The sequence below is a fragment of the Takifugu rubripes genome, chromosome 17, assembly GCF_901000725.2.
Source record: "Takifugu rubripes chromosome 17, fTakRub1.2, whole genome shotgun sequence".
NCBI classification, from domain to species: Eukaryota; Metazoa; Chordata; class Actinopteri; order Tetraodontiformes; family Tetraodontidae; genus Takifugu; species Takifugu rubripes.
Window position 1 is genome coordinate 10,662,671 of NC_042301.1, and position 21,675 is coordinate 10,684,345.

The window sequence follows — 21,675 nt, forward strand, 5'->3', positions numbered from 1 at the left end:
TTGTCCTTTACATTTTATTACAAAGTTGCTGCAGTGAGCTAGAAGGTCAAGGACAGAAATATCTGATTTTATTTTAGCTGTGGTGACCCGAACTGAAACCATCACATACATACGACCTTTAAGAGCTGCGTTAACACCCAACACAGGACTACAACCATTATAATGAAGACAAAACTATTGCATATTTAGATGTCTTTTAATGTTGTTTCCAGTGTCAGCAGTGGTGAGAGTTAGAAGACAGTGGAGAAAGAGCGGTATAGAGATCATCGGTGTGTTGTCGGGTGAAGTGAAGTCTGCTGTATTGATGATCACCTTGCTCTGTTTTTGCTGTTGCCACGTTTTCATAGTGGCTCTCAGGGTTTTGCTGAGGAGAAACAACCAAGATTTAGCCTCTAATCCAGATGCAATTCAGTGTTTTCAGTCTGAAGTCACTTGTGATACAATTAGAAACACGTGAGGGAGGGGTCTTCAGTGATAACTTGAAATATTTATCGAACACTGTATTATATTTACCATCTCAATATTGTCTGACATCCCAGGTCCTGAATGTTGATTGGAAAACTTGCTTTTTCTGATTTTCAACCAAAAAGTGCTGAGTTAATATACAATATAATACAAATGAAACAGTTCTTGATTTAACAGTGACCATTTTCACCCACATAATCCAGATGATGACAAGTGAGGTGAAGACCAGGAGAGCAGCACCAACTCCTGCAGCTGCTGTCAGGGTCCATTTTAATGAGGAACTCTGAACTCTGAGTGTCTTTTCAGGAGAGTTTTCAACATTTAATAACAACTATCACATGTACAGTGTTACAAAAAAGAAAAAAAACGGAAATGGCATTAGCCTATTGGTAACAAGTGCCTCGTCATCGACACAGCTGTTTCGTTTCTCACATTGTTTATTAAACACAAACACCAAGCATTGTAGTTCGATTAAAAAATATATACAGATACAAATATAATAATTTGGGGCATGTATGGTTACATAGGGTGGCTAGTGTAGGTTGGCATTTTCCTGTTTTGTTAGCATGCCATAAAAATCAATTGAAGGAATTTGCAGCTTCAGAAATATGTCAATACAGCAGATGACTAAGGTTTACGTGTGTGCGGTAATGTCGCGACGGAGTATCATTGCAAATAAACTGCTTTTTAACAAAGTGTTTGCGTCAGTGCACCTTTCGAAGGGTAGGATTTAAAAAATGGTGGTGTACAAAATGATCAACGTAATTCGTCCATGCTGCATGTACACAATACAATTAATATTTTCTTTGTGTTCCTTCACATATTGAAGAGTTTAATAGTAGGCTGCTACTACACAGCAGCTCATAACTGCAGAGCATCACGGGTGATGATCCATTCAGGTAAGTTCACTTCACAGAGCCTATACTGTAGTATTATTATTATTATTATTATTATTATTATTATTATTATTATTATTATTATTATTGCATACATATAACTGTGAAAAACTGTCTAAAATGCAGGATAAAGCCTGTTCAGGTCCTAACTAAATGATCAATTTAATGTAAGTGTATATGAAGCACATCTGCTTAATTTTATCCCATCTTCTATCAGTGAATAAGTTGCAGTTTTATTTCTGTCATAATCAGCAGGAATCCACAAACTGGGGACGATGATCAGTTGTGGTCCCACCAACGTTATGGTCTCAGACTAAAGACTAAGATGATTAATTGTATAAATACTTGGAGGAATCAGAAATTACGCTATAAGATGCTTGTTCATGTGCAGCGGTTCCTCAGACAGACAACAGCATAAGGGATGTGCTGTTCCTGTTGGTGCTGATGAGGTTGGACCATGCTGTCAAGAGGATCCACATCAGTCTGAGGGAAACGTATGCTGCTGGAGTAAATGCCATTCTCCTCTGTGGGTTGATCTGTGATTTCCTCATACACAGGACCGTGATTTACCTGACAATGAGGCAAGACACCGAATGTTGGTGTTATGTTTGTTTTAGGAAGATGGTTATAGTTAAGGAGCATCGGGCCACTTACCTCCTCCAACTTGAGGACAGTATTCTGGCTCAACTTTCCCTTTCCTCTGAAATGAATGTTAAAAAAAAAAACACTTGTGATACCAGTCACATTTGATGTGTGTTATGTGATTAACTCAGTTTACATCAGGTTCTGTTCTTCACCTGATGCAACAGATGACAAGTGAGGTGAAGACCAGGAGAGCAGCACCAACTCCTGCAGCTGCCATCAGGGTCCATTTTAATGAGGAACTCTGAACTCTGAGTGTCTTTTCAGGAGATCTAACATCTCTCTGAGTGTTCACAGCACAGGAGTAGTTTCCTGCATGCTGAGTTGTGACCGCATCCAGAACCAGGTGTTTGTTTTGTTGCTCTGGCAGCTGTAGAAGTTGATCATTCAGGTACCAGATGTAGTTCTTGTTGTTGGTCAGAGGACAGCTGGTGCTGCAGGTCAGTTTGACTCGATCACCTTCTGTGAGAAGGTCTCACCTCTGGGTGAGAACAGTAAAACAGAGTGATGCATAAAGAGCTTCCCGTCTTGACCGTAAAAACGATAACTAGTAATTGTTGATTTAATTAAAGTTTTCAAATTAAACTGACTCAGAAATAAAGCTTTCCATTTACAACCTACAAAAACTTGTGTGCCCAACACATTCTCTCATTGTTGTCCTAACTAAGATTTTATAAGCAGCACAATAAAGATTATCAACTTTTGAGTAGATTTTTTGAGTTAAGTTGGGAACCAGTGGGAAACCCCATAGATGACTGATGTGCGCATGCGCACATGGCCTGAACAAGTTTGAATTCGCTGACGACCAAACGGACCTTCTACTGAACCTGAGCAGACCCGAGACGTGTGATGATGGTCAGTCGACATTTTCTGTACTGAACCGCCCCCCAAGAAAACTTGACCAAACGTGGCCAAAGTAGTGCTTGGACATTTTCTGGACAGAAGCGGGAGCTGACGACCATTTTGCCCTAGCAGGTAAGCTAATTAGCTTAAGTATGTTGTTAGCGTTTTCTACAAGCGCCTAACGACATTTCCAGCCCTTCACCTACTTCTATGCTAAGGTTTTATTACAGAGCATCGGCCCAGCTCGTTCGACCCCCGCAAAAAGTAATGTTTAATACTGTTTAATGTTAATCACGTCTGAAATTCAGATACAGACTTTCATCACTAAATGACGGTATCTCATCTTTATTGCACGTCGGCCGTGGTAAAGCTTATTAGCTTATTACTCGTTTTGTAATCGGTTTTATTGTTATCCTTGTATGGAGACATGATGTTAACATGACCAACAAACTCCCGCCCATGTAAGCTACGCGGGTGCAGGCAGGCGTCCTCATGCACACGCTTTCATGGGTCGGTGTATGGCAGACATGTGCGCCAATTATACGACGCTGATGTCAGTAACTTGCTTATTAGCTAACGTTGTTTTTCTTTTGTTCAATAGACACCGTTTATCCGGTGCTGCACTGTTACTTTACAGTAATGTATAAAGCTAACCTGACAGTTTGACAGCTGGTGTGACACTGTCTAATGTCCTTAATTACTGTAAGTTAACTGTTACATACAAATTAAAGTTGTGCTTCATGCTCTGTTATAAGATTGCTACATTTTCAGAGCTTTTTACATAATGGGGAAGGAGACAGAATATTTGAAGAATAATTGTGTGTTGTTGATGTCAAATTACAGATAGTATTAATTTTTTCATAGTTATTGCTCTGGTCGATGAAATGAAGAAGAAACAAAAGAACATGACAGTCATCCAGCAGAAGATGGCGCTGACATTTTCCCTCAGGCTGAGAGAGGTCGTGGAGTGTCAACCTATGGTATCTGAGATCCAGGAGAGATGGCCTGAACTGTTTTCCTCTGAGGAGGTAAGGCTGTCCTAGGCACAAGTTATTATACTAGATTGACTATAATTGAAGAAGTACAGCATTTGCTGGGGTAATGTATTGGCAAACTTTATTATACCTTGCGCTACCACTCCACTCAAGGCCCCTCCAACACACTGCACCCACTACACCCACTCCAGAAATGTGCAATGCCAGTGTTTTTGTTATGTTCTGTCCTCCCAAGGAGTGCATCACTTACTGCAACTGTAATGGGTGTCAAAATGGTCACATTTCTATTGAATTGTCAGTCCTCAAGGTCCATGTTTACAAATGCCATACTCTCTTGCCAGTGTTACATCGAAATCTGTGACTCATTAGATTCTTTGACCTTTCCTAATATTCTTACCCTAAACATTTCACTCCTATGGAAGCCCATTTCTGCCTGTACAAGAAAAAAAGAATCCCCATGCTAAATCGAAATTGTGAAATAAAAAGACATTATGAGACAAATTTAAAGTAGTTTCACCTGGAGAAAAACGACCAAATTTGGAGTTTATCTCATAATTTTGACTTGGCATGGATTTTTTTTTCTTTTCCTGGTGGAAATAGGGCTTCTGTAGACTGAGATGGTTAGGGAAAGAATACTAAGGCAGGTCACAGAATCTGATTGGTCACAGATTTCGGTGCAACACTGGAACATGATAATATGCATTTGCATATTGATACTGTTTTTTGTGGAGGGTATTTCCATTCCTGTGCAAAAGACGTACTCACAAGAGCTTTTTGAAGTAGGTTTTGCTGTTGATAACATGGTCAGGCATTGAACATGGTGCAGCCTGCACCAGACAACTACCCAGGAATTTTCTGTGCTGAATAAATGGCAATATCTTGTTGATTGTCTTGTTTAGATATCTGAAGAATTTCATCGGATCACGAGCAACGACCTCCTGGGGACTTTTAATGCATCCCCTTGGCAAATTAGTGCCTGGCCTGCTGAAACTGTAGCGGTCTAAGAAGGGAGCTCTTGGTGAGAAGATGGAAGACCTCCTGGATAAACTTGATGAACAGGTGAGTGAAGTGCTCCTTTGCCTGACATTTTTAGAAGAGTATGAATATACTTCTCTCATAAGAGAAACAGAAAAAGATGTTAGCTTCAGCAAAAACACATTAGTGGATGTGTGTCAGTAAAAATGAATGTCAGCAGTCATTGCTTTATGTTCTTATTTGTGTTTATGTCGGTATTTGATTTAACAGAATTTTAATTTGTAAAAGTGAAGTAAAATTGTTAACATGGTTGCAGTGTTGTTGTATTTTTTTTAAGTTTTACATGTTGCTGGGTCTGACCTGTCCTTTATCTTCATTACTATAAAAGAGTCCTGATTTTGCATTGTGTTTAAGTACATTATGTATATAATAATTATATATAGTATATACTAATTGAAATGCTTGTTTTGCACTGAATACTCTTTAGACATCCGCCTGCCCATTTTCCTCCGAGAAGATGCAACAAAGGTTTTCAAAGTAATGCAAGTAAAACTAATTCCTAATTCCCATGAGATGTTTTAAAGGATGAGTTCATCCAGAATGGAAATATACACCTCCTCAGTGCAGTCCAGATAATTTTATGGTGAGGCTTGAAGTTGTCTATAACTCTCACTCCCTTTTTTCTGCTGAGAAGCAGCTGGGCATCGTTGGTGGGTGTTCCGTAGAAGAAAATGCTTTTGTACAAAACTCATCAAAAAAGTAGGTGGGTGAAAGCTACTGCGTCATTAATTAAATATATGGTGAGATTTTGTCATGAGATTTTGTCAATTTTAAAAGATTTGTTGAAGTGTTGTCCACTTTACATGAAGCGCAGCAGTGGTGTTTGTTCCCTGTTCATTGATGGTAAAATTTTTTAAGAACTTTTAACTAGTTCATCATAGTTATGCCCATGTAAAACTTAAGTGTCTGGGTACACAGCCGATCATTTGTGGCACTATTCTATTTAATGTGCAAGTGGTTAAGTTCAGCTTTTACAAGACAATCAGGGTGTGTGCATGAATGACTATATGTTGCTGGACACTTTTTTTTCACATACTTTGTTTTTCTTTGTTAATTCTGGACTTCAATTTTAATGTCTCTGAAGAAACCGGCAATACTTTTTTACAGAAATTGACACAACTACCCATGACATTCTGAAATGTACTTGAGGCACTGTTCAACAAAATAAATAAGATTTCAGATAACATTCAGTTGTGCTTTGTTTTATTCAATATCTATTTATTGAGCATTTTTCAAATATAATGACGGCAACATAAATTTTCCTTTATTTATACAGGTAAATTTTCAACTCACTGGAGTAAGAATTGTATGTTTATTCAACAAGAATATCTGCATTTGGTGAAGGCAGAAATACATGACATTGAAACCAGAATTTCTTTGTTAGCCTTCCAGGATTATCCTAATTAGGTGAACAAGAAGATCCAAGTTAGCAGAACTCTTGTCAGAACTTGAAAACCTTAGTTAAGTCAACAACAGTAGGCAAAAGTTGAGAAAACTCAAAAATCTCTTGCATCATGTTGCCTTGAAATTTTACGTTTTCTCAACTTTTTCTTTTTTACAGTGTATTTGAGAAACAGGAGGAAGTGGTAAATCTAGCAGCTTGAAAATAGCAGTCAGACCAACGTCATGTACTTGTCTGCAAAGTATATTGATGTAACTTTGAGATGTTGTAATACCCTGAAGCCCTCCTCTCCATTTCCACTTCTTCTGTTAATGGGACGACATGACTTCACACTTAGATGCTGGTGAATGATTACTGCCTTACATGGACATGTTTTTTAAGGTTTAAGTTATTTAAAGACAACACCCATCCGCGCAACTTTTTTTTTCCGTTACTCAGACTTGATTTTGGAAGCAGATGATTAATTGCATTTTTTTGTTTATGCACTGTAAATCACGTACAGTATTTGTTTTACCTCTATACCTGTGGACTAACATTTAAAATGTTACGTGTTTCTCTTCATTAATGTCCTCTGGAGTGTATCCCAGATGTAGATATGTGAATGCCTTCATAATACTGCAAAACTGCCGGTCATCTGATGGAAGACTCCAAGTAATTATTTACTGCGCATTTATTAAACAAAAGGTACAGCACTTATTTTCTTTATACATCCAAACTTTGTTCTGTCAGTTTCCAACTATTACATGTACAGTGTTACTAAAAATAAATAAACAGAAATGGCATTAGCCTATTGGTAACAAGTGCCTCGTCATTGACACAGCCGTTTCGTTTCTTACATTGTTTGTTTATTATTTATTTTTGTTATAGATAGATAGAGATATATTGATAAAATAATTTGGGATATTTACACAAATGTGTGGTTACATAGGGTGGCTGTAAATATCAATAACGGCAGGTTTGTGTGTCTGTGGTAATGGCGCGACGGAGTATAATTGAGAATAAACTGCTTTTTAACAAAGTGTTGGCGTCACCATTCGAAGGGTAGGATTTACAAAATGGCGGTGTACAAAACGATCAACGTAATTCGTCCATGTTACATGCACATAATACAATGAATATTTTCTATGTGTTCCTTCACATATTGAAGAGTTTAATAGTAGGCTGCTACTACACATCAGGTCAAAACTGTAGAGCATCACGGGTGATGATCCATTCAGATAAGTTCACCTCACAGAGCCTATACTGTATTATTATGATGATTATTATTATTATTGCATCTAAATAACTGGAAAAAACTGTCTAAAATGCAGGATAAAGCCTGTTCAGGTCCTTACAACTGTGGCTGCTAAATTATTATTTTAATGTAAGTGTATATGAAGCACATCTGCTTAATTTTATCCCATCTTCTATCAGTGAATAAGTTGCAGTTTTAGTTCTGTCTTAATCAGCAGGAATCCACAAACTGGGGACGATGATCAGTTGTGGTCCCACCAACGTTATGATCTCAGACTAAAGACTAAGATGATTAATTGTATAAATACTTGGAGGAATCAGAAATTACGCTATAAGATGCTTGTTCATGTGCAGCGGTTCCTCAGACAGACAACAGCATAAGGGATGTGCTGTTCCTGTTGGTGCTGATGAGGTTGGACCATGCTGTCAAGAGGATCCACATCAGTCTGGGGGAAACGTATGCTGCTGGAGTAAATGCCATTCTCCTCCGTGGGTTGATCTTTGATTTCCTCATACACAGGACCGTGATTTACCTGACAATGAGGCAAGACACCGAATGTTGGTGTTATGTTTGTTTTAGGAAGATGGTTATAGTTAAGGAGCATCGGGCCACTTACCTCCTCCAACTTGAGGACAGTATTCTGGCTCAACTTTCCCTTTCCTCTGAAATGAATGTTAAAAAAAAAACCCACTTGTGATACCAGTCACATTTGATGTGTGTTATGTGATTAACTCAGTTTACATCAGGTTCTGTTCTTCACCTGATGCAACAGATGACAAGTGAGGTGAAGACCAGGAGAGCAGCACCAACTCCTGCAGCTGCCGCCAGGGTCCATTTTAATGAGGAACTCTGAACTCTGAGTGTCTTTTCAGGAGATCTAACATCTCTCTGAGTGTTCACAGCACAGGAGTAGTTTCCTGCATGCTGAGGTGTGACTACATCCAGAACCAGGTGTTTGTTTTGGTGCTCTGGCAGCTGTAGAAGTTGATCATTCAGGTACCAGATGTAGTTCTTGTTGTTGGTCAGAGGACAGCTGGTGCTGCAGGTCAGTTTGACTCGATCACCTTCTGTCACCTCTGTAGATGGACTGATCTTGACTTTTATGTCTGATTCAAATGCAGAAAACAGATATTTTCACACATGTTTCAGACAGGAAAGCACTTTATCATGTAAAGTGATTTACAAAACTGTAGAAATGATCAACAATTTTTGCCTCTGCTGTTTTCCACACATTCATGCTAAAATTTCAGCACTAATTTACATGAAAGTTAGCACATTTCCTATGAAAGATAACTTTTATTTAACTTCACTTTTGATTCGGACTATTTACTTATTGGATGGCAAAATGAGAAAATCTTGTATTTTGATGTGGCTCAGATACAAAGCTCTCTCGATTTAAGCTTGTTTTATATTTTATGATCCAGATTTACCTGTAACAATCAGAACAGTTCCGGGTTTCTGACTTGTGTTGTCATCTTGGAGCCTGAATCTGTATTCTGCTGAGTCACTTTGCTTCACAGATTTAATTGACAGTGTGTTAATCTGCTTCTCTTGGTCCTCATGATATGTAAAATGATCAGTTTTCGATACATTCATTCTCTCCTCCTCACCATTCCAGATTATTCTAGACCAGTGTTTAGTCTTGGATTTTGTGTGGTTTGAACTGGAATATTTACTTGAGATGTTTACTGAGGAACCTTCCAAAGCACAGATTCTCTTTTTTATATAATTCACAGTCAGGCAGGATTTGTCAGCAGCACCTGACAGATGAAAGCAAAGACGATGTCAGTTTTGATGAAACTCAAAGGAAATTCACTTTAAACCTTGACATTTTTGAGTGGATTCTTTAATTATGATTTTTTTTCTGACTGTTGCATCTCAAATTCATATTTACATATTTTTTAACAGTAAGGATTTATGATAAACCCACATCAAAACTTTATCTTGTTTCTATGTTCAGGCCACGGGTTTGGTGATACTCACAGACTTCATCAGACTGCAGTTCATTGACACCACTGACAGCACACAGGAAGTTGTCTTGAGAAATGTTGGGTATTAGTGGTAATGGGTCCTTATGCATTTCTCTGTTCTTGTACCATTGAGTGTTTGTGTGTGGCCAGCTGGTGTTACAGCTCAGTTTGACATGATCCGTCCTTGGAGTCTTTTCAACATGTATTTCTGAGAGAAGATGGTAAACATAGAATCATGGTTAAAAGTAGAAAAATACAGATAACACATATAAACTGAAGAAAACCTGTGATAATGGAAGTGAGGGTACTGTAAATGGGAACTACGTAAAAGTAACAAAACACGAACAAATGAAGAGTAAAATGATGAAAGGATCAGTGTTGTGAGAGGATTGATTGTGAGTGATGAAGAAAGTGAACCTGTGGGGTATGTGATGGAGCAGGGTCCTTTCACTGAAGTGTGGTTGTGCAAACACATTCTCCCATCATTGTAGGACACCGTAAAGCAGGTAGAGGAGACCGACTCTGGGTGGAGAGAGAACTGGTTGCTGGATTAAGTTCAGATTAAATAAACTGCAGGATTACTTTGGTGGTTGAAACGCCAGCGAAACATAACTGACCCACTGTGACTGCAGGAGCTCTGAGAGCCTCGTAGCCTTTGATGGCGCAGGAGTATCTGACTGTTTTGTCACTGGTGACCATCTCCTGGTACCATGGAGACCTGTCTTGATAGAGAAGCTCTGGGTTCCTGTACCAGATGTAGGCAGCAGGTCTGTCAATCAGCGTACAGGCGGTGCTGCACATCAGTGTTACCGTCTGTCCGTCTGTGGTGGGAAACACCTTCACCTGCAGGGCTGAGATGAAGAGAAAGATACAGAGAATTAGCACAAACTCGTCCCTTTCTCTTTAAAGTTAGTCAGTCATCAAGTTTACCTGTAACAGTGAGATTAATGTGGTCTTTATCGCAGTTTTCTGGTTTCTCATTGCGGTAGTAAGAGGTTTTGTCGTCCTTTGTTAAACCAGGTCAGGAAGACCAGGAGAGCAACACCAACTCCTGCAGCTGCTGTCAGGGTCCATTTTAATGAGGAACTCTGAACTCTGAGTGTCTTTTCAGGAGAGTTTTTAACATTTAATAACAACTATCACATGTACAGTGTTACAAAAAAGAAAAAAAACGGAAATGGCATTAGCCTATTGGTAAGAAGTGCCTCGTCATCGACACAGCTGTTTCGTTTCTCACATTGTTTATTAAACACAAACACCAAGCATTGTAGTTCGATTAAAAAATATATACATATACAAATAAAATAATTTGGGGCATGTATGGTTACATAGGGTGGCTAGTGTAGGTTGGCATTTTCCTGTTTTGTTAGCATGCCCTAAAAATCAATTGAAGGAATTTGCAGCTTCAGAAATATGTCAATGACAGCAGATGACTAAGGTTTACGTGTGTGCGGTAATGTCGCAACGGAGTATTATTGCGAATAAACTGCTTTTTAACAAAGTGTTTGCATCAGTGCACCTTTCGAAGGGTAGGATTTACAAAATGGCGGTGTACAAAATGATCAATGTAATTCGTCCATGCTACATGTACACAATACAATTAATATTTTCTTTGTCTTCCTTGTCACAGGTGATGATCCATTCAGATAAGTTCACATCACAGAGCCTATACGGTATTGTTATTATTATTGTTGTTGTTGTTGTTGTTATGATTATTATTGTTATTGTTGTTATTATTATTATTGCATCTATATAACTGTGAAAAACTGTCTAAAATGCCGGATAAAGCCTGTTCAGGTCCTTACAACTGTGGCTGCTAAATTATTATTTTAATGTAAGTGTATATGAAGCACATCTGCTTAATTTTATCCCATCTTCTAACAGTGAAATAGTTGCAGTTTTATTTCTGTCTTAATCAGCAGGAATCCACAAACTGGGGACGATGATCAGTTGTGGTCCCACCAACGTTATGGTCTCAGACTAAAGACTAAGATGATTAATTGTATAAATACTTGGAGGAATCAGAAATTACGCTATAAGATGCTTGTTCATGTGCAGCGGTTCCTCAGACAGACAACAGCATAAGGGATGTGCTGTTCCTGTTGGTGCTGATGAGGTTGGACCATGCTGTCAAGAGGATCCACATCAGTCTGGGGGAAACGTATGCTGCTGTAGTAAATGCCATTCTCCTCCGTGGGTTGATCTGTGATTTCCTCATACACAGGACCGTGATTTACCTGACAATGAGGCAAGACACCGAATGTTGGTGTTATGTTTGTTTTCGGAAGATGGTTATAGTTAAGGAGCATCGGGCCACTTACCTCCTCCAACTTGAGGACAGTATTCTGGCTCAACTTTCCCTTTCCTCTGAAATGAATGTTAAAAAAACCCCACTTGCGATACCAGTCACATTTGATGTGTGTTATGTGATTAACTCAGTTTACATCAGGTTCTGTTCTTCACCTGATGCAACAGATGACAAGTGAGGTGAAGACCAGGAGAGCAGCACCAACTCCTGCAGCTGCCGCCAGGGTCCATTTTAATGAGGAACTCTGAACTCTGAGTGTCTTTTCAGGAGATCTAACATCTCTCTGAGTGTTCACAGCACAGGAGTAGTTTCCTGCATGCTGAGGTGTGACTACATCCAGAACCAGGTGTTTGTTTTGGTGCTCTGGCAGCTGTAGAAGTTGATCATTCAGGTACCAGATGTAGTTCTTGTTGTTGGTCAGAGGACACCTGGTGCTGCAGGTCAGTTTGACTCGATCACCTTCTGTCACCTCTGAAGATGGACTGATCTTGACTTTTATGTCTGATTCAAATGGATGGCAAAATGAGAAAATCTTGTATTTTGATGTGGCTCAGATACAAAGCTCTCTCGATTTAAGCTTGTTTTATATTTTATGATCCAGATTTACCTGTAACAATCAGAACAGTTCCGGGTTTCTTACTTGTGTTGTCATCTTGGTGCCTGAATCTGTATTCTGCTGAGTCACTTTGCTTCACAGATTTAATTGACAGTGTGTTAATCTGCTTCTCTTGGTCCTCATGATATGTAAAATGATCAGTTTTCAATACATTCATTCTCTCCGATTTTTTTCTGACTATTGCATCTCAAATTCATATTTACATACTTTTAACAGTAAGGATTTATGATAAAACCACATCAAAACTTTATCTTGTTTCTATGTTCAGGCCACGGGTTTGGTGATACTCACAGACTTCATCAGACTGCAGCTCCTTGACACCACTGACAGCACACAGGAAGTTGTCTTGAGAAGTGTTGGGTATTAGTTGTAATGGGTCTTTATGCATTTCTGTGTTCTTGTACCATTTAGTGTTTGTGGGAGGACAGCTGGTGTTACAGCTCAGTTTGACATGATCCTCCCTTGGAGTCTTTTCAACATATATTTCTGAGAGAAGATGGTAAACATAGAATCATGGTTAAAAGTAGAAAAATACAGATATCACATTGTTACATTGTCTCTCCCTAGGGGATGACCCAAGCAATAACTGTTTTCTTTTCTCCCTGTGACCAGGTGTTCCTGGTGAGGCTAATTGGCCATTGTCCTACTTAAGGCCACAGATGCGGTGTGCTCGGGCTCTCTTGCTTTCCTGCCACTGCTGCTCCTGAGCTTACCTGCCTGACTGCTGATCTGTGGATCCCCTCACGCCTGCTGGCAGAGCTTCCTCGGCTTTGTTTGCCCCTTTCTTTATTTGTACTGAACCCTGTACTGCCATTTAAATTGTATTAGTTCAAGACTTTCCAGGGTCCAGTTAATTTTGGGTGGGGGTGTTACATTGTCTCCCCCTAGGGGATGACCCAAGCAATAACTGTTTTCTTTTCTCTCGGAAGTATCCAAGAAGGCAGGTCTTCTTTCGCTCTCAAAACCCCCAATTGAGGCTTCTCTACCTTCAGACACCACACGACTTGCGCGTCCACCACCCACCTTACTAAAAGGGCGATCCAAAAACACTGGCTTGTGGGTTAAAGTGTATTCCTCCACCAGGATAGCTGCTTTAAAGACATCCGACGTTTTATGTTCATTTAGAAACGTGGACACAGCCTCGGGGAGACAATTCTTAAAGTCCTCCATCAGGACCAAGTGCTTTAACTCACCCAAATCCGTTACACCACTGGAGAGACACCAACGATCAAACAGGGTTTCTTTTTCCCGAACAAACTCAGTAAATGTCTGATCATGTCTCTTTCTCAGCCTCCGGAACCTCTGTCGGTACGCCTCCGGCACCAGCTCGTAAGCCCTAAGCACAGCCAATTTAACTCGGTCATAATCTCCACAATCATCGGGAGAAAGTGAGGAATATACCTGCTGCGCTTTACCATCCAGCACACTTTGGAGCAATAACGTCCACATATTCCGAGGCCATTTTAAGGTGGTTGCAACTCGTTCAAAGAGCACAAAATATTTATCCACATCCCCCTCATTAAAAGGCGGCACCAGACGGATATACTTGGCGACATCAAATTCTGTGGCTCTACCAGCTGCGCCCAACTCCATTTCTCGCATTCGAAGTTCGAGTTTTCTCATTTCCAATTCGTTTGCCAATTGGAGCTCTTTTTCCCTAATTGACAAGCGTTGTAACTCCACCTCAAGTTCCTTAAGTCTCACAGACTCACCCACTGAGTGAGGCACAGGCTCAGCAATTACTTTTGGTGCAGGTATGATTCCCCTTGCCACAAGTTGCGCACATATGTCCCGCACCAAAACCTGTTTCTTAGCCTGTCTATTTACCTCCAGCCCATAGTACTCCGCAATCGCAAACATGTTCTCTTTTGTGTAACTATGGATCGCCTCCACCGACGGAGCGTCCAAAAAGTCCTGGAGTTTAAACTCCATCCTATAGAGTTTATACACCCCAAACACAGCAGGTCACAAAAAATGGACGAGCCCCCAATTTATGTTACGACCCTACCTTGTGAGTAACCCGAAAGGTAAAGGGCCGCACATAAACCACACAACAGAGCGGGTAGACTTTCTAGGAGACTTTATGAGGTGGAGTCCCACAACAATATAGCATACAAACAGAAACACATCCCATCCGGCAGAGAACAAAACAGGGATAACAGAAAGGGCGGCCTCCTCTACCAGCCCAAAGAGGGACCGTCGGATAGGGAGCCGACCCTCTAACCCTAACAAAACCACCAAACCCTAACTCCAAACAAAGCCGAGGAAGCTCTGCCAGCGGGCGGATGTGGAACAAAATTCGCCGGTTAATGTGTTGGAGTTTGCGCCTTCAGCCGTTTACCCTTGAAATTAAACATGTGCGCGGACGTGACAACGTCTTGGCTGACGCGTTGTCGAGGCAATGACTCTATTCTTTTTTCCTTCGCTCTCGTCTTTGTCTGCCCCTTTCTTTATTCTGTACTGCCATTTAAATTGTATTAGTTCAAGACTTTCCAGGGTCCAGTTAATTTTGGGTGGGGGTGTTACATTGTCTCCCCCTAGGGGATGACCCAAGCAATAACTGTTTTCTTTTCTCCCTGTGACCAGGTGTTCCTGGTGAGGCTAATTGGCCATTGTCCTACTTAAAGCCACAGATGCGGCGTGCTCAGGCTCTCTTGCTTTCCTGCCACTGCTGCTCCTGAGCTTACCTGCCTGACTGCTGATCCGTGGATCCCCTCACGCCCGCTGGCAGAGCTTCCTCGGCTTTGTTTGGAGTTAGGGTTTGGTGGTTTTGTTAGGGTTAGAGGGTCGGCTCCCTATCCGACGGTCCCTCTTTGGGCTGGTAGAGGAGGCCGCCCTTTCTGTTATCCCTGTTTTGTTCTCTGCCGGATGGGATGTGTTTCTGTTTGTATGCTATATTGTTGTGGGACTCTACCTCATAAAGTCTCCTAGAAAGTCTACCCGCTCTGTTGTGTGGTTTATGTGCGGCCCTTTACCTTTCGGGTTACTCACAAGGTAGGGTCGTAACACACATATAAACTGAAGAAAACCTGTGATATTGGAAGTGAGGGTCCTGTAAATGGGAACTACGTAACAGTAACAAAACACGAACAAATGAAGAGTAAAATGATGAAAGGATCAGTGTTGTGAGAGGCTTGATTATGAGTGATGGAGAAAGTGAACCTGTGGGGTATGTGATGTTGCAGGGTCCTTTCACTGAAGTGTGGTTGTGCAAACACATTCTCCCATCATTGTAGGACACCGTAAAGCAGGTCGAGGAGACCGACTCTGGGTGGAGAGAGAACTGGTTGCTGGATTAAGTTCAGATTAAATAAACTGCAGGATTACTTTGGTGGTTGAAACGCCAGCGAAACATAACTGACCCACTGTGACTGCAGGAGCTCTGAGAGCCTCGTAGCCTTTGATGGCGCAGGAGTATCTGACTGTTTTGTCACTGGTGACCATCTCCTGGTACCATGGAGACCTGTCTTGATAGAGAAGCTCTGGGTTCCTGTACCAGATGTAGGCAGCAGGTCTGTCAATCAGCGTACAGGCGGTGCTGCACATCAGTGTTACCGTCTGTCCGTCTGTGGTGGGAAACACCTTCACCTGCAGGGCTGAGATGAAGAGAAAGATACAGAGAATTAGCACAAACTCGTCCCTTTCTCTTTAAAGTTAGTCAGTCATCAAGTTTACCTGTAACAGTGAGATTAATGTGGTCTTTATCGCAGTTTTCTGGTTTCTCATTGCGGTAGTAAGAGGTTTTGTCGTCCTTTGTTAAACCAGGTCAGGAAGACCAGGAGAGCAACACCAACTCCTGCAGCTGCTGTCAGGGTCCATTTTAATGAGGAACTCTGAACTCTGAGTGTCTTTTCAGGAGAGTTTTTAACATTTAATAACAACTATCACATGTACAGTGTTACAAAAAAGAAAAAAAACGGAAATGGCATTAGCCTATTGGTAAGAAGTGCCTCGTCATCGACACAGCTGTTTCGTTTCTCACATTGTTTATTAAACACAAACACCAAGCATTGTAGTTCGATTAAAAAATATATACATATACAAATAAAATAATTTGGGGCATGTATGGTTACATAGGGTGGCTAGTGTAGGTTGGCATTTTCCTGTTTTGTTAGCATGCCCTAAAAATCAATTGAAGGAATTTGCAGCTTCAGAAATATGTCAATGACAGCAGATGACTAAGGTTTACGTGTGTGCGGTAATGTCGCAACGGAGTATTATTGCGAATAAACTGCTTTTTAACAAAGTGTTTGCATCAGTGCACCTTTCGAAGGGTAGGATTTACAAAATGGCGGTGTACAAAATGATCAATGTAATTCGTCCATGCTACATGTACACAATACAATTAATATTTTCTTTGTCTTCCTTGTCACAGGTGATGATCCATTCAGATAAGTTCACTTCACAGAGCCTATACGGTATTGTTATTATTATTGTTGTTGTTGTTGTTGTTATGATTATTATTGTTATTGTTGTTATTATTATTATTGCATCTATATAACTGTGAAAAACTGTCTAAAATGCAGGATAAAGCCTGTTCAGGTCCTTACAACTGTGGCTGCTAAATTATTATTTTAATGTAAGTGTATATGAAGCACATCTGCTTAATTTTATCCCATCTTCTAACAGTGAAATAGTTGCAGTTTTATTTCTGTCTTAATCAGCAGGAATCCACAAACTGGGGACGATGATCAGTTGTGGTCCCACCAACGTTATGGTCTCAGACTAAAGACTAAGATGATTAATTGTATAAATACTTGGAGGAATCAGAAATTACGCTATAAGATGCTTGTTCATGTGCAGCGGTTCCTCAGACAGACAACAGCATAAGGGATGTGCTGTTCCTGTTGGTGCTGATGAGGTTGGACCATGCTGTCAAGAGGATCCACATCAGTCTGGGGGAAACGTATGCTGCTGTAGTAAATGCCATTCTCCTCCGTGGGTTGATCTGTGATTTCCTCATGCACAGGACCGTGATTTACCTGACAATGAGGCAAGACACCGAATGTTGGTGTTATGTTTGTTTTCGGAAGATGGTTATAGTTAAGGAGCATCGGGCCACTTACCTCCTCCAACTTGAGGACAGTATTCTGGCTCAACTTTCCCTTTCCTCTGAAATGAATGTTAAAAAAACCCCACTTGCGATACCAGTCACATTTGATGTGTGTTATGTGATTAACTCAGTTTACATCAGGTTCTGTTCTTCACCTGATGCAACAGATGACAAGTGAGGTGAAGACCAGGAGAGCAGCACCAACTCCTGCAGCTGCCGCCAGGGTCCATTTTAATGAGGAACTCTGAACTCTGAGTGTCTTTTCAGGAGATCTAACATCTCTCTGAGTGTTCACAGCACAGGAGTAGTTTCCTGCATGCTGAGGTGTGACTACATCCAGAACCAGGTGTTTGTTTTGGTGCTCTGGCAGCTGTAGAAGTTGATCATTCAGGTACCAGATGTAGTTCTTGTTGTTGGTCAGAGGACACCTGGTGCTGCAGGTCAGTTTGACTCGATCACCTTCTGTCACCTCTGAAGATGGACTGATCTTGACTTTTATGTCTGATTCAAATGGATGGCAAAATGAGAAAATCTTGTATTTTGATGTGGCTCAGATACAAAGCTCTCTCGATTTAAGCTTGTTTTATATTTTATGATCCAGATTTACCTGTAACAATCAGAACAGTTCCGGGTTTCTTACTTGTGTTGTCATCTTGGTGCCTGAATCTGTATTCTGCTGAGTCACTTTGCTTCACAGATTTAATTGACAGTGTGTTAATCTGCTTCTCTTGGTCCTCATGATATGTAAAATGATCAGTTTTCAATACATTCATTCTCTCCGATTTTTTTCTGACTATTGCATCTCAAATTCATATTTACATACTTTTAACAGTAAGGATTTATGATAAAACCACATCAAAACTTTATCTTGTTTCTATGTTCAGGCCACGGGTTTGGTGATACTCACAGACTTCATCAGACTGCAGCTCCTTGACACCACTGACAGCACACAGGAAGTTGTCTTGAGAAGTGTTGGGTATTAGTTGTAATGGGTCTTTATGCATTTCTGTGTTCTTGTACCATTTAGTGTTTGTGGGAGGACAGCTGGTGTTACAGCTCAGTTTGACATGATCCTCCCTTGGAGTCTTTTCAACATATATTTCTGAGAGAAGATGGTAAACATAGAATCATGGTTAAAAGTAGAAAAATACAGATATCACATTGTTACATTGTCTCTCCCTAGGGGATGACCCAAGCAATAACTGTTTTCTTTTCTCCCTGTGACCAGGTGTTCCTGGTGAGGCTAATTGGCCATTGTCCTACTTAAGGCCACAGATGCGGTGTGCTCGGGCTCTCTTGCTTTCCTGCCACTGCTGCTCCTGAGCTTACCTGCCTGACTGCTGATCTGTGGATCCCCTCACGCCTGCTGGCAGAGCTTCCTCGGCTTTGTTTGCCCCTTTCTTTATTTGTACTGAACCCTGTACTGCCATTTAAATTGTATTAGTTCAAGACTTTCCAGGGTCCAGTTAATTTTGGGTGGGGGTGTTACATTGTCTCCCCCTAGGGGATGACCCAAGCAATAACTGTTTTCTTTTCTCTCGGAAGTATCCAAGAAGGCAGGTCTTCTTTCGCTCTCAAAACCCCCAATTGAGGCTTCTCTACCTTCAGACACCACACGACTTGCGCGTCCACCACCCACCTTACTAAAAGGGCGATCCAAAAACACTGGCTTGTGGGTTAAAGTGTATTCCTCCACCAGGATAGCTGCTTTAAAGACATCCGACGTTTTATGTTCATTTAGAAACGTGGACACAGCCTCGGGGAGACAATTCTTAAAGTCCTCCATCAGGACCAAGTGCTTTAACTCACCCAAATCCGTTACACCACTGGAGAGACACCAACGATCAAACAGGGTTTCTTTTTCCCGAACAAACTCAGTAAATGTCTGATCATGTCTCTTTCTCAGCCTCCGGAACCTCTGTCGGTACGCCTCCGGCACCAGCTCGTAAGCCCTAAGCACAGCCAATTTAACTCGGTCATAATCTCCACAATCATCGGGAGAAAGTGAGGAATATACCTGCTGCGCTTTACCATCCAGCACACTTTGGAGCAATAACGTCCACATATTCCGAGGCCATTTTAAGGTGGTTGCAACTCGTTCAAAGAGCACAAAATATTTATCCACATCCCCCTCATTAAAAGGCGGCACCAGACGGATATACTTGGCGACATCAAATTCTGTGGCTCTACCAGCTGCGCCCAACTCCATTTCTCGCATTCGAAGTTCGAGTTTTCTCATTTCCAATTCGTTTGCCAATTGGAGCTCTTTTTCCCTAATTGACAAGCGTTGTAACTCCACCTCAAGTTCCTTAAGTCTCACAGACTCACCCACTGAGTGAGGCACAGGCTCAGCAATTACTTTTGGTGCAGGTATGATTCCCCTTGCCACAAGTTGCGCACATATGTCCCGCACCAAAACCTGTTTCTTAGCCTGTCTATTTACCTCCAGCCCATAGTACTCCGCAATCGCAAACATGTTCTCTTTTGTGTAACTATGGATCGCCTCCACCGACGGAGCGTCCAAAAAGTCCTGGAGTTTAAACTCCATCCTATAGAGTTTATACACCCCAAACACAGCAGGTCACAAAAAATGGACGAGCCCCCAATTTATGTTACGACCCTACCTTGTGAGTAACCCGAAAGGTAAAGGGCCGCACATAAACCACACAACAGAGCGGGTAGACTTTCTAGGAGACTTTATGAGGTGGAGTCCCACAACAATATAGCATACAAACAGAAACACATCCCATCCGGCAGAGAACAAAACAGGGATAACAGAAAGGGCGGCCTCCTCTACCAGCCCAAAGAGGGACCGTCGGATAGGGAGCCGACCCTCTAACCCTAACAAAACCACCAAACCCTAACTCCAAACAAAGCCGAGGAAGCTCTGCCAGCGGGCGGATGTGGAACAAAATTCGCCGGTTAATGTGTTGGAGTTTGCGCCTTCAGCCGTTTACCCTTGAAATTAAACATGTGCGCGGACGTGACAACGTCTTGGCTGACGCGTTGTCGAGGCAATGACTCGACAATGCTTTGGATGACTTTTTTTCCTTCGCTCTCGTCTTTGTCTGCCCCTTTCTTTATTTGTAGTGAACCCTGTACTGCCATTTAAATTGTATTAGTTCAAGACTTTCCAGGGTCCAGTTAATTTTGGGTGGGGGTGTTACATTGTCTCCCCCTAGGGGATGACCCAAGCAATAACTATTTTCTTTTCTCCCTGTGACCAGGTGTTCCTGGTGAGGCTAATTGGCCATTGTCCTACTTAAAGCCACAGATGCGGCGTGCTCAGGCTCTCTTGCTTTCCTGCCACTGCTGCTCCTGAGCTTACCTGCCTGACTGCTGATCCGTGGATCCCCTCACGCCCGCTGGCAGAGCTTCCTCGGCTTTGTTTGGAGTTAGGGTTTGGTGGTTTTGTTAGGGTTAGAGGGTCGGCTCCCTATCCGACGGTCCCTCTTTGGGCTGGTAGAGGAGGCCGCCCTTTCTGTTATCCCTGTTTTGTTCTCTGCCGGATGGGATGTGTTTCTGTTTGTATGCTATATTGTTGTGGGACTCTACCTCATAAAGTCTCCTAGAAAGTCTACCCGCTCTGTTGTGTGGTTTATGTGCGGCCCTTTACCTTTCGGGTTACTCACAAGGTAGGGTCGTAACACACATATAAACTGAAGAAAACCTGTGATATTGGAAGTGAGGGTCCTGTAAATGGGAACTACGTAACAGTAACAAAACACGAACAAATGAAGAGTAAAATGATGAAAGGATCAGTGTTGTGAGAGGCTTGATTATGAGTGATGGAGAAAGTGAACCTGTGGGGTATGTGATGTTGCAGGGTCCTTTCACTGAAGTGTGGTTGTGCAAACACATTCTCCCATCATTGTAGGACACCGTAAAGCAGGTCGAGGAGACCGACTCTGGGTGGAGAGAGAACTGGTTGCTGGATTAAGTTCAGATTAAATAAACTGCAGGATTACTTTGGTGGTTGAAACGCCAGCGAAACATAACTGACCCACTGTGACTGCAGGAGCTCTGAGAGCCTCGTAGCCTTTGATGGCGCAGGAGTATCTGACTGTTTTGTCACTGGTGACCATCTCCTGGTACCATGGAGACCTGTCTTGATAGAGAAGCTCTGAGTTCCTGTACCAGATGTAGGCAGCACGTTTTTCAGTCAGCGTACAGGTGGTGCTGCACATCAGTGTTCCCGTCTGTCCGTCTGTGGTGG

At 41.6% G+C, this 21,675-nt stretch overlaps 3 protein-coding genes and 1 long non-coding RNA gene across 4 annotated transcripts; 1 reads left to right on the forward strand and 3 right to left on the reverse strand.

Moving 5' to 3' along the window:
- The first annotated feature begins 2,469 nt into the window (after positions 1 to 2,469).
- LOC115253214 (uncharacterized) lies at positions 2,470 to 6,208 on the forward strand. The gene is made up of 4 exons (XR_003891484.1): positions 2,470 to 2,978; positions 3,711 to 3,874; positions 4,741 to 4,900; positions 5,304 to 6,208. It is a non-coding gene; the product is annotated as an uncharacterized lncRNA (long non-coding RNA).
- A 727-nt stretch (positions 6,209 to 6,935) lies between these two features.
- Positions 6,936 to 10,471, reverse strand: LOC115253204 (titin-like). The gene is made up of 8 exons (XM_029850400.1): positions 10,413 to 10,471; positions 10,100 to 10,333; positions 9,900 to 10,004; positions 9,496 to 9,690; positions 8,943 to 9,272; positions 8,273 to 8,618; positions 8,129 to 8,174; positions 6,936 to 8,044 (listed from the first exon to the last, which is right to left on the reverse strand). The coding sequence occupies exons 2-8, from the start codon at positions 10,281 to 10,283 to the stop codon at positions 7,856 to 7,858; spliced, it is 1,395 nt and encodes a 464-aa protein (XP_029706260.1). The 5' UTR covers positions 10,284 to 10,333; positions 10,413 to 10,471; the 3' UTR covers positions 6,936 to 7,855.
- Positions 10,472 to 11,364: 893 nt separating this feature from the next.
- On the reverse strand, positions 11,365 to 12,584 carry LOC115253208 (B-cell receptor CD22-like). The gene is made up of 4 exons (XM_029850406.1): positions 12,398 to 12,584; positions 11,946 to 12,291; positions 11,804 to 11,849; positions 11,365 to 11,719 (listed from the first exon to the last, which is right to left on the reverse strand). The coding sequence occupies exons 1-4, from the start codon at positions 12,561 to 12,563 to the stop codon at positions 11,531 to 11,533; spliced, it is 747 nt and encodes a 248-aa protein (XP_029706266.1). The 5' UTR covers positions 12,564 to 12,584; the 3' UTR covers positions 11,365 to 11,530.
- Positions 12,585 to 17,033: 4,449 nt separating this feature from the next.
- Positions 17,034 to 18,248, reverse strand: LOC115253209 (B-cell receptor CD22-like). The gene is made up of 4 exons (XM_029850407.1): positions 18,067 to 18,248; positions 17,615 to 17,960; positions 17,473 to 17,518; positions 17,034 to 17,388 (listed from the first exon to the last, which is right to left on the reverse strand). The coding sequence occupies exons 1-4, from the start codon at positions 18,230 to 18,232 to the stop codon at positions 17,200 to 17,202; spliced, it is 747 nt and encodes a 248-aa protein (XP_029706267.1). The 5' UTR covers positions 18,233 to 18,248; the 3' UTR covers positions 17,034 to 17,199.
- Between the last annotated feature and the right edge of the window lie 3,427 nt (positions 18,249 to 21,675).

What these genes read in the sequence shown, in the direction of transcription:
- LOC115253204 (XM_029850400.1), bottom strand. Translation starts at nt 10,283, where the DNA reads ATGTGCAGCACCGCCTGTACGCTGATTGACAGACCTGCTGCCTACATC. An exon ending in AGCTCCTGCAGTCACAGTGG is followed by an intron (nt 10,005 to 10,099) that starts GTCAGTTATGTT and finishes CTCTCCACCCAG; the next exon opens with AGTCGGTCTCCTCTACCTGC. An exon ending in AACTGTTCTGATTGTTACAG is followed by an intron (nt 8,619 to 8,942) that starts GTAAATCTGGAT and finishes CATTTGAATCAG; the next exon opens with ACATAAAAGTCAAGATCAGT.
- LOC115253208 (XM_029850406.1), bottom strand. Translation starts at nt 12,563, where the DNA reads ATGAATGTATTGAAAACTGATCATTTTACATATCATGAGGACCAAGAG. An exon ending in AACTGTTCTGATTGTTACAG is followed by an intron (nt 12,292 to 12,397) that starts GTAAATCTGGAT and finishes CATTTGAATCAG; the next exon opens with ACATAAAAGTCAAGATCAGT. An exon ending in CTGTCCTCAAGTTGGAGGAG is followed by an intron (nt 11,720 to 11,803) that starts GTAAGTGGCCCG and finishes CCTCATTGTCAG; the next exon opens with GTAAATCACGGTCCTGTGTA.
- LOC115253209 (XM_029850407.1), bottom strand. Translation starts at nt 18,232, where the DNA reads ATGAATGTATTGAAAACTGATCATTTTACATATCATGAGGACCAAGAG. An exon ending in CTTGTCATCTGTTGCATCAG is followed by an intron (nt 17,519 to 17,614) that starts GTGAAGAACAGA and finishes CATTCATTTCAG; the next exon opens with AGGAAAGGGAAAGTTGAGCC. An exon ending in CTGTCCTCAAGTTGGAGGAG is followed by an intron (nt 17,389 to 17,472) that starts GTAAGTGGCCCG and finishes CCTCATTGTCAG; the next exon opens with GTAAATCACGGTCCTGTGCA.